This window comes from Schistocerca serialis, chromosome 9, assembly GCF_023864345.2.
Source record: "Schistocerca serialis cubense isolate TAMUIC-IGC-003099 chromosome 9, iqSchSeri2.2, whole genome shotgun sequence".
NCBI classification, from domain to species: domain Eukaryota; kingdom Metazoa; phylum Arthropoda; class Insecta; order Orthoptera; family Acrididae; genus Schistocerca; species Schistocerca serialis.
In genome coordinates this window covers 323,790,905-323,806,105 of record NC_064646.1, presented here as the reverse complement: position 1 = coordinate 323,806,105, position 15,201 = coordinate 323,790,905, and the positions used below count along the sequence as shown (strand labels likewise).

Below are 15,201 nucleotides of genomic sequence, written 5' to 3'. Positions count from 1 at the left end.
GCAAGTCTTGCAGTAAGGATAGTCACAGGGATAGGAAGGCATAGGGTAGGGAGATGAATGCAGAAGGAGCATAGGATATTGCAGAGATCGGGAGGGCCCCTTGAAGGTGAAATAGTCCAGCAATACATTCCCCCAATCAAATTTCACATGATCCTCTTTTGAAACCCATGACACATTCCTTGATGTTGATCTCATCTTCACTGAAGGCCAGCTAAATACATCTGTCCACATTAAACCTACTAACAAGCAACAGTAATTACATTTTGGCAGTTGCCATCCTTTCCATGTCAAACATTCCCTCCTACACAGCCTTAGAATTCAAGGCAAACTGCTCGGATGCAGACTCTTCACAGCAATATACCACCATTTTCACCTCAACCTTCACTGGATGTAATTACCTCACCAACTTAGTTCAAAAACAGATTTCCCGGGCCATCACATCCAATCCTGGTACTGCTGATGCCTCCAAAAAACAACTTCAGAGCACGCCCCTTGTCACTCAGTATTATCTTGGTCTTCAATGTATTAATCAGCTACTTTGACAAGGCTATGACTTCCTAAGGTCTTGCTCTAAAATGAGGTCCATCCTGTCTGAGATTTTGCCCACCACACCCAGAATAGCTTTTTATTGTCTTCTCAATCTCCGCAATATCCTTGTCAGGCCCTATGCTCCTTCTGCACTCACCTTCATACCCTATGGCTCATACCCTGTGGCAGTCCCCACTGCAAGACTTGCCCCATGCACCCTCCTACCACCACGTATACCAGCCCTGTAACTGGCAAAATATATACTGTCAAAGGGAGAGCCACCTGTGAAACAACACATCTCATATACCAGCTGTTTATGTAAACACTGAGCGGCCTTTTACATCAACATGACTACCACCACGTTATCAGTTAAGATGAATGGGCATAATATCCTGTTGGAAAGCATGCTCTACAACATGACAATTGTGATCTCGACACCCGTTTCACCACAGGTGCCATCTGGATTCTTCCCCCAAACACCAGTAGGTTGGAACGAATGTAACAACATGTCTTTAGTTCTCACCAACCACATGGCCTTAATTTACATTAATTTCTTCCATCTCAGCTGTTCTCCACACTAACTACTACTTCCTTCACTCCATTTTAGCTTTCTACATCTTTCATTTTCTGACTTGTCTCTTTTTCACCATTCCCCTCCCAAAATGCATTTAGCTTTTCACTCCCATTAACATGTGCACAATATTTCAGCAGTAAACTCTGTCTTGTATATTACCCTGTCTTCCATCTTCAAGCTTTCAGATTTTCAAATTCAATCCAGTGCAGTCCCCAACAATCAGTCTATTTGTCTCATTCCATCTAGTAAGTTTTCCCTGGCCTGGGGTTTTGGGTGACTTTTTCGAACTCTATCCCTTTTCCTGAACCTCTACAGTCATTTTCTTTCATCCCTCTTCCTTGCCCTTCAACCCTTAAGTCAAAAGAAAAAGCCACTGTCTCCAAAAGCTTGCATGTGTAAAACACTTTTTTTAATATATACAGGGTGTTACAAAAAGGTACGGCCAAACTTTCAGGAAACATTCCTCACACACAAATAAAGAAAAGATGTTATGTGGACATGTGTCCGGAAACGCTTAATTTCCATGTTAGAGCTCATTTTAGTTTCATCAGTATGTACTGTACTTCCTCAATTCACCGCCAGTTGGTCCAATTGAAGGAAGGTAATGTTGACTTCGGTGCTTGTGTTGACATGTGACTCATTGCTCTACAGTACTAGCATCAAGCACATCAGTACATAGCATCAACAGGTTAGTGTTAATCATGGACGTGGTTTTGCAGTCAGTGCAATGTTTACAAATGCGGAGTTGGCAGATGCCCATTTGATGTATGGATTAGCACAGGGCAATAGCCGTGGCGTGGTACGTTTGTATCGAGACAGATTTCCAGAACAAAGGTGTCCCGACAGGAAGACGTTTGAAGCAATTGATCAGCGTCTTAGGGAGCACGGAACATTCCAGCCTATGGCTTGCGACTGAGAAAGACCTAGAACGATGAGGACACCTGCAATGGAAGAGGCAATTCTTCGTGCAGTTGATGATAACCCTAATGTCAGTGCCAGAGAAGTTGCTGCTGTACAAGGTAACATTGACCATGTCACTGTATGGAGAGTGCTACGGGAGAACCAGTTGTTTCCGTACCATGTACAGTGTGTGCAGGCACTATCAGCAGCTGATTGGCCTCCATGGGTACACTTCTGCGAATGGTTCATCCAACAATGTGTCAATCCTCAGTTCAGTGCAAATGTTCTCTTTACGGATGAGGCTTCATTCCAACGAGATCAAATTGTAAATTTTCACAATCAACATGTGTGGGCTGACGAGAATCTGCATGCAACTGTGCAATCACATCATCAACACAGATTTTCTGTGAACGTTTGGGCAGGCATTGTTGGTGATGTCTTGATTGGGCCCCATGTTCTTCCACCTATGCTCGATGGAGCACGTTATCATGATTTCATACGGCATACTCTATCTGTGCTGCTAGAACATGTGCCTTTCCAAGTATGACACAACATGTGGTTCATGCACGATGGAGCTCCTGCACATTTCAGTCAAAGCGTTCATACGCTTTTCAACAACAGATTCGGTGACCGATGGATTGGTAGAAGTGGACCAATTCCATGGCCTCCACGCTTTCCTGACCTCAACCCTCTTGACTTTCATTTATGGGGGCATTTGAAAGCTCTTGTCTATGCAACCTCGGTACCAAATGTAGAGACTCTTAGTGCTCATATTGTGGAAGGCTGTGATACAATACGCCATTCTCCAGGGCTGCATCAGCGCATCAGGGATTCCATGCGATGGAGGGTGGATGCATGTATCCTCACTAACGGAGGACATTTTGAACATTTCCTGTAACAAAGTGTTCGAAGTCACACTGGTACGTTCTGTTGCTGTGTGTTTCCATTCCATGATTAATGTGATTTGAAGAGAAGTAATAAAATGAGCTCTAACATGGAAAGTAAGCGTTTCCGGACACATGTCCATATAACATATTTTCTTTCTTTGTGTGTGAGGAATGTTTCCTGAAAGTCTGGCCGTACCTTTTTGTAACACCCTGTATGTGTGTTCTCCTGCCACCGCTTGGTGAGCAGAACTTTTATGTCAAAAATTGATTTTTTTGGTGATTTATTTTATTTAGGAATTTTAGGAACCTTACCCATTTCCAAATACTCCCTGAAGAGTGTAAGTGAATCAAAAGGTACAAGTGTATAATCCCTTACCCAGGGAGATGTTAATTGAACAACACCTTTCCTGGCTGACCGTTTTCTCCACCAGTTTTTCAGTGACCTAGAAACAAGAGAAGACAATTTTATAATTCCACTGTCTACTTCTTCATAGTTATTTGAGCATTTACAACTGCTTTAAGATGTCAGTTCAGTTGAGCATGGGCAGTAATTTTGAAGATGACACAAGTATTTCACCAAATGAATGTTGATTTATTGTTATTCATTATTCCTTTATTATGGCTCTGTAAATTTTCATAACCTTGTTTTATCGTACCTGTCCTCATAAAAGAATCTTTCTTATCAATTTTACATGATTAACTGATTTGTAAGTTGTATTCTCCAAAGAAGTTCTGTTATGCTTTATAGAAACAAAATCACATAAATGCTTCAACATTTGGTGGAAAACTACAGAATATTCTTCATGAAAGTTAATGTGATGATTCTTTCATTTTTTTTCCAATGTGCTTTTCTTTCCAGTTCCTCTTATTTATGATTTATATCTCATATCATTAATACACTTTAATGTCACATAGTCTGATCAATAACATTCGGAAAACTTTCATGGAAATTCTCTTATGCAAGTACTGACTGTTGTTCTTTCTACAATCATCTGAGACGAGCTAGCAGATGTGAAATAGTCTTTAAAGTTTACAAAAGGAAGCCTAAATTGCATAGAATCAAGACTGGTTCACTATGTACAAAGCATTAATGGGAGCAAGTGACAAATTTCTCTTAACATTTTCATACTGATTTATTTAATTGTTGGTAGCATTCAGTAATTCCTTTTATCATAATTTTACTTGATTACTACACTCAAATTCCTTGTAAGTCACATCCCATATTGCACTATTTAATTTCGCTTTCTTCAGTCCTTGATTTTCTATCATTTCACATGGGTTTTATTTCATATATTCTGTTTTATTCCTGAAGCTTACTTTTCACTAACACTTAAAGATGTGAACCTCTGCAATAGATCCATTGTTTACCTACAGTTTAAAAAAAATACAGTTTTGTTTCCAATTTTCTGCAAACATAGTTTTCATTCTAACATGTAATAAATAATTCCTACAGTCCTCTGTCACCATGGCTTCACAAGGCTAAAATTATTGAAGTCTCATGTATTCATAACATATCTACTTTTATACAATGTATTTTGTAAAATATTTACCTCACTTGGCAGGTTTCTTGGACCAGTGTCTTCAACACTATTCACTTTGGTGCCAAATAGTTGTGGCAGAGATATTGAAGTAATCATCTATGTGGGTGGACTTCCTCTATACACAGCATTCATATATAGTATTACAGTGAATCAAAACATTGAGAAGACTCTCCTCATATGCTGAAGCCTGATATTTAACACTTCCCAGTAACAGAGCTATATGACAAATGTACAATAGTTACAAAAAGCTATTTTTTTCAGTTGCATGCTTAATCTGATTTTCATCTACTACTCTGCAATTGACAGTTATGCAAATATACAGATGGATGATACTGAACAACAGATGTGTTGTCATCATTGCTGGAGGTCTGTTTTAGAAAACTAGTTTTGTTTCAGTTAGTGATTATAAAGTACACCATCATATACAAAGAAGACAATGCAGTGACTAACAAAGCATAAATAAATTTGCTTCTACTTGTTTCCTATTTCCTCCAGTAAACACCTATACCATAGACATTATGCAAACATAAAATACATGAATGGGTGCATAGCAATTAACTGCACTGCATTCTACCTTTGAATGAATTTAACGGTTTACTGAATGAGAGTATAGTAACAGTTTAATCCAGCCTTAGTAAAGCACAGAATTTATACTACTAGAACAGGAACCATGAATATGAATCTAAATTGACAAGTCATGTACATCAGTTTTTTGTTGTGGTTCAATAACTTGAACTAGTACACTGAAGTACATGAAAACTGCAAATGAAGCTTTAATAGTATGACAGATGACTATGAGGCATGAGAAATTAAACCAATAGTACAGTACAAATGCCAATGGAAGATACTGCATGTACTTTGTTGAGTGGGTTATATCTTTGTTCTGTCCTCTTCTGTGTAGAAATTCAGTATTAACTATAGAAATGTAACACCCCCAAATGTTGAAAATACTTTTAAAGTTCTTTACAAAAACCAGACATTCTTGTTGAACAGTCTCTAAACTTTGATACAATTGATTTTCAGCAGTAAACATTATTTCATCCTTATGCATCCCAAATATGTGAAAAGAAGTGAAACGCAGATCTGTCACCATCAGCAGTAGATAAATATTGTCATTTGTAGGCAGGTGTAAATATAATTGCAGGTAATTTTCCACATTTCTAATTACTTTCATCACTAATTGAGGGTGAATATTTGACAACACCAGTCACTTCTGCTGGCAAAACACCAGAAAAATCATTAAACCAATGTCCGTCAAACATCCCAAGACAAAAGCCACCAGCCAATATGTAAACAGTTATTATACATGAAAGGTGCCTTATTTACAATAAATGTTGTTTATAACAACACTACTATAAATTTATTTGCTTCATTCATTCATTCATTCATCCTTTGTCCCACAGATCTTACAATGAAGGAGACTCTTCAGGAAAATGGAACTATTTAAGTGATGTAGCTGTCAAAAACAGAATTGCAATTAACAATATAATGAAAAGGATAGATTGCAACTCATGATAAAGATGACAGCTTGAATTGCAGACAGGCACAACAAAAAGACTGCCATACATTTCACTTTTGGCCAAAGCCTTCTTCAGAAAAGGAAACACACACATACATTCATTCACAAAAGCAAGCACACCTCATCCACACATGACTGCCATCTCCGACACCTGGGATTGGAGATGGCAGTCATGTGTGCATGAGGTGTACCTGCCTGTGTGAATGAATATGTGTATGTTTACATTTCTCAAGAAGGCTTTAGCTGAAAGGTAAATGTGTAACAGTCTTTTCGTTGAGTCTGTCTGTAGCTCAATGTGTCATCTTTATGGTGAGTAGCAATCTACCCTTTATCTTATATTGTCAGTATTCCAAGCTGGAGTTTCCATTGTTAGAATTGTAATTAACTATAAGTGAACTGCTGAAAGCTATTGATGTCCATTCATGATAAGATTAAAATAGTGAAATTATCAGAAAAGCTGTTTTTTCCAGAGCTGCTGTTTATCTCTCATTGCTAGGTTAATGTCTACGTCACCACACTGGATTTTCTATGAAACAATGGGTATCCACAGTAAAACCCTGTTTTTACATTCCTGCTTTTTCCATGCTCTCACTTTTTATGTTCCTTTGTGTCAGTCCCAACGGAAGTCTCATTCTCTCAATACAATGATTTCCCATCATTATCAATTCTGGGTTACAACATTTTAAATTTTATTAGATGTTTTCACAACCTTTAACATTGATTTCTGCAAGAAGTACATTGTATTCCTGCTCAAAGTCAGCCTTGAAACAAAGCACAAAACACAGGCTGTACGTGAAGTTACTGATAATGTAATGTAGCATTAATGGGGTAAGCAAGATTTTCATTGACAGCTTATTGTGTCACAGCTGCCTGTATTATAGGTTCCCAGTGTTTGGAAGAGTGGAAAAGTATGCTTAGGCACTAGCTTAATGACAATCACAATATGATGATAGTGACTAGTAGCAACATTCCTTCTACTCATTGTCTTGTATTACAACAGCTTTAATTTAATTTCACATTGTTTGTACAAATAAACACCACCTTTGAAGATGGCTGTCTCTATAATAGTCTTTCATGTATCATTGTTAATTCCATGTGAAAGACACTAACCTGTAGTAGGCGCACATCTTAGGTTGGTACCACCTGATGTCAGATATAAACATTCCTCCTCAAGATGCTCTGTGACACCACAACAATTTTTGCCCTATTTCTCACCCAGGGCATCCCTGAGCTGAGTGATCTTCTCAGCAACAGGCTGTAGATTTTGTGCCTATTGTTCCCTGTTTATGAAGACTGTCAACTTTAATGTTTTAACCAAAATTGTGTTACAAGTATTATTTACCATAATTTTTAATGATTATCAATAGTCTTATATTATAACACAAATATATTTTTAATGTGGTTTCAAGAAAGACTTTTGCTTCCATGTTTTGTTTATACCATTGGACATGATTGGAATGAAGAGGGAAACCTGTGTGTCAGCACTCAGCCACTGTCTTTGTGATTATCCTGAAGGCAGTGGCTGAGTGCTAACACACACAAACACACATCACTCAACTCAGAGACATCCTTGATGATAAAAAAGCAGAAACTTTAATCATGTTATGGAGCACCTCGAAGAGGAATGTTTACATCTGACATTAGGTCATACTAACCTAAGACTGCACACGTAGTATGGATTAATGTATTTCCTGCAGAAGTAACAATGATTTGTGAAAGCCCATCATAGAAACAGGCATCTTCAAAAGCTGTGTTTGTTTGTGTAAATGATTGCAAAATTAAATTAAGGCTGTTGTAACACAACACAATGAGAAGAATGAAGATTGCTACTAGAGTTATTACTGTCAGATTGTTTATGTTGCCACAACTGAAAACAGAAGGCAGTCACCAGAAGATATTCTGCATCATGCCAACACGTCACCAAAAGAACTAGGCAAGAAGTCTTCTTGTCACTCAAAAATAAAAATGATTACTGCATTTTTAATTAAGAATTCTGAAGCAAAATGTGCACTCAGATTAAACTTCACTAACAGCAGTCAGCAAAATTTACATTCTACTTTCTCCATATCGTGACAACTTCTTTGAATGCAACAAACGAACTGTAATCCTGACAATAATCCCAAAAAAACAGTACCATACTGATAATAATAAGGAAACAAACACTAGTGTAAAAGTCAATTTCTGTAGTAACTTGAATTGGCCATCAGCACTTGAGTGTTTGGATAAACTCATTCAGAGTGGTTTGTTAGGATGAGAACATCGGGAATTCCACTTGATTGCAACATATTGAGAGAAAAGGTGCTTCAGTTTGCTGCAAAAATTAGGTTCACCAAATTCACAGCATCGAGTGGTTGGATCAACTGATGTAAGACTCATCATAACATTGTTACAACCAACTGTGTGGTGAAAGCATAAGTCAATGGAAAAATGGACTGCAAGATATTTTTAAAAATTATGATCCAAAAAATATTTTTAATGATGATGAAACTGATAATGTATTACCAAGTAAGACCTTATGTTTTAAAGGTGAGAAATGCCATGGTGGGAAACTGAGTAATCAGGATATAACCATTTTACTTACAGCCAATGTTGATGGGTCAGAAAAATTACCTCCTTTGGTAATTGGCAAATTTAAAAAGTGAAGATATCTTAAAAATGTGAGAACTCTACCCACTAATTTTGAATCCAACAGCATTGGATGAATGACCAATTCCATCTCCTCATTCACCATGCATGCACTGGATGCTAAAATGTGGGCAAAAAATAGGAAAATAATGCTATTTCTTGACAGATGACAGCACACCCTTACAATCTACAGTTGAGTTAAGTTAGTGTTTCTGCCTCTTAATTGTACAAGTCAGCTTCATCTGTTAGATCTGGGAATTATCCATTCATTCAAATTGAAATATATAAAACTGCTTGTGCAGAATGCTGTATTTATGCACAATTGTGGCATGGGCACAAGATCTATGACCATATAACTTCTGGATGCTATGCATTGTGTAGCCAAAGCATGGCTGTGATTTCTTTAACTATTTCTAACTGCCTCATGAAAGCAGGATTTAAGTTCACAGAAAATGCACAAGAACCACAAGAAGATGATTTGTCTGAGTCTACAGATTTTTCTGTGATAGGCATATTGTTTATGTTTTAAGAGTATACTGGTGTTTATGCTTCAGTCATCACTCCAGAGGTGCCAACAGTAGATAGCATCAGTACCACGCATTCTGAAGAAGGGAAGAGAGAGTTTATTGGTGGAGAGGATGATGAAGGTGATGACCAAGAACCAGTAGTGTCAAGCACTAGAGAAGCCATGGAGGCTATTAACATTTTGAGGCAGGATACTGGTAGAGTGTCAGGTGATGATAAAGCATTTGATGCTTTGTATACCTGTGGAGAGACTGGTAGAGCTCACTGCTCTTACACAGAAACAAAAACAGTTAATTATTTCAGATTTTTTTTAATAGGGCAATTTAAATTGTTTTAATTTCATATTCTGAGCAATATAAAGAGAATGACAGTAAGAGTAATTTACTCATTTTCGCTTGTTGCATTTGTCATTTTTGCCTCATGACTGCAGAGTAGAAAGGGCGAAGTGAAGCCTGTAGTGTCCTGCTTTGCTGCCTTGTACATAAATGCCATAATGGGCAATAACTTATCCCAAACTCTCTGTTCAACATCAGCATACATCAAAAGCATATTTGCCAATGACTTACTAAAGCACACTGTGGGGTCTTTCATCTGTGGGTGGTAGGCAGTTGTCATCATGTGGATGAAGTCACAAAAGAAATTACCTCTGATACAAATCTCAACTGGAAATCTTTTCCACGATCAGAGATCATCTCATAGGCTGCAGCATGCTTCCAAATGTCTTCTACAAGAAACTTTACAATTTTCTGGACTTTGGCAACCAGTGTAGCTTGGGTGACAATATAGTGGGTGACAAGTCAGTGAAGACTACTATCCATCGATTTCCACGTGTCAACTTTGTGAACCTTCCAAAAGGGTCAATTCCAATTTGGTGGAATTACTGCAGGCAGGCATGGTATGAAATGCCCTGGATGTAATTGCCTTGTGTTTCCATCATTTGTTGTTGTTATGTTGTGGTCTTCAGTCCTGAGACTGGTTTGATGCAGCTCTCCACGCTACTCTATCCTGCGCAAGCTTCTTCATCTCCCAGTACCTACTGCAACCTACAACCTTCTGAATCTGCTTAGTGTATTCATCTCTTGGTCTCCCTCTATGATTTTTACCCTCCACGCTGCCCTCCAATACTAAATTTGTGATCCCTTGATGCCTCAGAACATGTCCTACCAACCGATCCCTTCTTCTAGTCAAGTTGTGCCACAAACTCCTCTTCTCCCCAATCCTATTCAGCACCTCCTCATTCATTATGTGATCTACCCATCTAATCTGCAGCATTCTTCTGTAGCACCACACTTCGAAAGCTTCTATTCTCTTCTTGTCCAAACTATTTATCGTCCATGTTTCACTTCCATACATGGCTACACTCCAGACATATACTTTCAGAAATGACTTCCTGACACTTAAATCAATACTGGATGTTAACAAATTTCTCTTCTTCAGAAACGCTTTCCTTGCCATTGCCAGTCTACATTTTATATCCTCTCTACTTCGACCATCATCAGTTATTTTGCTCCCCAAATTGCAAAACTCCTTTACTACTTTAAGTGTTTCATTTCCTAATCTAATTCCCTCAGCATCACCCGACTTAATTCGACTACATTACATTACTCTCATTTTGCTTTTGTTGATTTTCATCTTATATCCTCCTTTCAAGACACTGTCCATTCCGTTCAACTGCTCTTCCAAGTCCTTTGCTGTCTCTGACAGAATTACAATGTCATCAGTGAACCTCAAAGTTTTTTTTTCTTCTCCATGGATTTTAATACCTACTCTGAATTTTTGTTTTGTTTCCTTTACAACTTGGTCAATATACAGATTGAATAACATTGGGGATAGGTTACAACCCTGTCTCATTCCCTTCCCAACCACTGCTTCCCTTTCATGCCCCTCGACTCTTTTAACTGCCATCTGGTTTCTGTACAAATTGTAAATAGCCTTTGGCTCCCTCTATTTTACCCCTGCCAACTTCAGAATTTGAAAGACAGTATTCCAGTCAACATTGTCAAAAGCTTTCTCTAAGTCTACAGATGCTAGAAACGTAGGTTTGCCTTTCCTTAATCTAGCTTCTAAAATAAGTCGTAGGGTCAGTATTGCCTCACGTGTCCCCATATTTCTACGGAATCCAAACTGATCTTCCCCAAGGTCAGCTTCTACCAGTTTTTCCATTCGTCTGTAAAGAATTCACATTAGTATTTTGTAGCTGTGACTTATTAAACTGATTGTTCGGCAATTTTCACATCTGTCAACGCCTGCTTTCTTTGGGATTGGAATTATTATATTCTTCTTGAAGTCTGAGGGTATTTCGCCTGTCTCATGCATTTTGCTCACCAGATGGTAGAATTTTGTCAGGACTGGCTCTCCCAAGGCTGTCAGTAGTTCTAATGGAATGTTGTCTACTCCCGGGGCCTTGTTTCGACTCAGGTCTTTCAGTGCTCTGTCAAACTCTTCACGCAGTATCATATTTCCCATTTCATCTTCATCTACATCCTCTTCCATTTCCATAATATTGTCCTCAAGTACATCGCCCTTGTATAGACCCTCTATATACTCTTTCAACTTTTCTGTTTTCCCTTCTTTGCTTAGAACTGGGTTTCCATCTGAGCTCTTAATATTCATACAAGTCGTTCTCTTTTCTCCAAAGGTCTCTTTAATTTTCCTGTAGGCAGTATCTATCTTACCTCTAGTGAGATAAGCCTCTATATCCTTACATTTGTCCTCTGCTTAACCATTTTGCACTTCCTGTCGATCTCATTTTTGAGACGTTTGTATTCCATTTTGCCTGCTTCATTTACTGCATTTTTATATTTTCTCCTTTAGTCAATTAAATTCAATATTTCTACTTCCCCTCGTCTTTTTACCTACTTGATCCTCTGCTGCCTTCACTACTTCATCCCTCAAAGCTACCCATTCTTCTTCTACTGTATTTCTTTCCCCCATTCTTGTCAATTGTTCCCTTTTGTTCTCCCTGAAACTCTGTACAACCTCTGGTTTAGTCAGTTTATCCAGGTCCCATCTCCTTAAATTCCCACCTTTTTTGCAGCTTCCTCAGTTTTAATCTACAGTTCATAACCAATAGATTGCGGTCAGAGTCCACATCTGCACCTGGAAATGTCTTACAATTTAAAACCTGGTTCCTAAATCTCTGTCTTACCATTATATAATCTATCTGATACCTTTTAGTATCTCCAGGGTTCTTCCATGTATACAACCTTCTTTGATTATTCTTGAACCAAGTGTTAGCTATGATTAAGTTATGCTCTGCGCAAAATTCTACCAGGTGGCTTCCTCTTTCATTTCTTACCCCCAATTCATATTCACCTACTACGTTTCCTTCTCTCCCTTTTCCTACTACCGAATTCCAGTCACCCATGACTATTAAATTTTCGTCTCCCTTCACTATCTGAATAATTTCTTTTATTTCATCATACATTTCTTCAATTTCTTTGCCATCTGCAGAGGTAGTTGGCATATAGACTTGTACTACTGTCATAGGCGTGGGCTTCGTGTCTATCTTGGCCACAACAATGCGTTCGCTGTGCTGTTTGTAGTAGCTTACCCACATTCCTATTTTTTTTATTCATTATGAAACCTACTCCTGCATTACCCCTATTTGATTTTGCATTTATAACCCTGTATTCACCTGACCAAAAGTCTTGTTCCTCCTGCCACCGAACTTCACTAATTCCCACTATATCCAACTTTAACCTGTCCATTTCCCTTTTTAAATTTTCTAACCTACCTGCCCGATTAAGGGATCTGACATTACATGCTCCGATCCGTAGAACGCCAGCTTTCTTTCTCCTGATAACGACGTCCTCCTGAGTAGTCCCCACCCGGAGTTCCGAATGGGAGACTATTTTACCTCCGGAATATTTTACCCAAGGGGACGACATCATCATTTATTCATACAGTAAAGCTGCATGCCCTCGGGAAAAATTACGGCCATAGTTTCCCCTTGCTTACAGCCATTCGCAGTACCAGCACAGCAAGGCCGTTTTGGTTAGTGTTACAAGGCCAGATCAGTCAATCATCCAGACTGTTGCCCCTGCAACTACTGAAAAGGCTGCTGCCCCTCTTCAGGAACCACACGTTTGTCTGGCCTCTCAACAGATACCCCTCCGCTGTGGTTGCACCTACGGTATGGCTATCTGTATTCATCATTGGCATCCCTTAAAGTGGCTCATACAGTATTTAATGGACTGGTCAGTGATGCCTGCATATGATTCTGTCTAGAGTCTTCATGAATTCCTGGTGTCCAGATGTTGGAGCATTGTGAGGAAACTTCAGGATAATTAGGATGCTGAGCAACCCTTTTTGCCCCCTAAGATTATAGTTCATCTCATATGATCTTTCCTTCATTCATCTTTGCATTTATGTCCACTTTTGTATACCACTATGACATTGTATTCCTGAAGCCTCAGTGCCCATCTCACCAGTTCACCCCACTGAGCCTTCAGGTTAGTCAGGCAGCATAGAGAATTGTGGCCCATGACAGTGGTGAAAGGTTTGCCAAATAAATATGGCCAGAACTTGTTGATAGCTCAAAGCACACTTTCTCAGCTGCAGAGTAGTTCATCTTGGACTTGAAGAGTTCTCTGGAGGCACCTTCCTGAATTGCACTCAGACTTTAATTATCCCACGATGGCTAATAATGGAGATGACATCAGCACCTCCTTAAAGACAATAAAAAATCTTTTTTGCACCAAGTTCCAGGAAAATTTGATGTCTCATTGCAGTAATTCTTGCAAAGGACAAGCCTTAGCACATAAGTCCTTTATAAATCACCATTAGTGTGAGCATATTCCAAGAAAATGTCTTACCTTGTGTATTTGCTGAGGAGTTTGCAACTACTCTAATTTTTCTGTATCAGGAGAGACTCCACTGGCATTCATGAAATAATGCTGCAGACTGATATTTCTTGGATGGGAAAGAGGAACTTTTTTTAAATTGTGGACTCAGGAGGATGCCTGAAGTCTGAACACATTTCAACAAAGTTGTAGTGCAGATTAGATGACCCTACTACACACACACACACACACACACACACACACACACACACACACACAACTTCAATGTCACAGAGACAAGTTATCTATTTAAGATACCAAACAGATTGTCCACCATACAATGTCAGGAGTTATGAAACTAGTCATTTCCCACTCAGTCTTGTCAACCTTGATTTGCTAGCAGCCTCTCTTCATGTGCATAGCTGAGAAATACTTTCCTTCTTTCAAGCAATCTAAGGTGGCCTCAATGCATGGCAATGGATAGACATTCTTCAGGATTTTGTTCACTCATCAATACTTGATGTAGTAATGTCTTGTGCCTAATGTTTTTTCACAAGGACTGCTGGAGAAAGAACTTTCAGAAGATTCAATAACGTCATCCTACAGTATCTTCTCCACTTCCTCCTGAACTATGTGTTATTCACCTTGGTGGATGATGCATGTTTTACCATTGGCTCCTTGGTCTATCTTTTCTCCACTCCAGATCTGAAAGTATATGAAAACTGTTGCAAAATTGCTATCTTTTGCCAGCATTATTCCTGTATCAGATTAGATCCCGCTGGTAGCTCAAAAGTAGCTTCCTCCAATGCATTGTCCACAGGGATAGAGAAGCATGATTCTTCATTGTTGGTACTAATCTGTGCTTTCTTGACTGGTTCGACTGTTCCTATGCAAATACCTTTAGAGGTGAGTTGCGGCTAATTGTGACAATTAGTGACACAAAGTTCTCCTTGACCACCTACAGTGCAGTGCTTATGATTGTCATGGGGATGTAGATTTCTTTTGTGATCCTCAACAGATAATTGCAACTAACTCAAGCTTCACAGTTTAAATGAGCATCTCAACTGATGACCGGAACTCATAACAGTGATGGTGGAAAAACAACATCTTCAATAACAAAAACTGCCCAGAGCAATATTTGTTAAGTGTACTCATTGTAATAGCTCTATTAGTCTGTAGCTCTGATCTTCCACAGTCTATGACTGCATGTGAAGCTTGCAAGAAGTCCCATCCAAGAATAACAAAATTATTACATTTTGTTCAAATGATAAATATGAGGGGATGTGTTCTGCTATTATTCATATTTCTGTTATCTGAA

The 15,201-nt window shown here is 38.7% G+C and overlaps 1 protein-coding gene across 1 annotated transcript in view; it reads right to left on the bottom strand.

The window, feature by feature from the left end:
- LOC126418712 (anoctamin-4-like) overlaps positions 1 to 15,201 on the bottom strand; it is a 404,589-nt gene that overhangs the window by 65,453 nt on the left and 323,935 nt on the right. Inside the window, exon 15 of the mRNA XM_050085615.1 lies at positions 3,202 to 3,332. Coding sequence (XP_049941572.1) covers positions 3,202 to 3,332 — 131 coding nt within the window. The remainder of the gene's footprint in view (positions 1 to 3,201; positions 3,333 to 15,201) is intronic.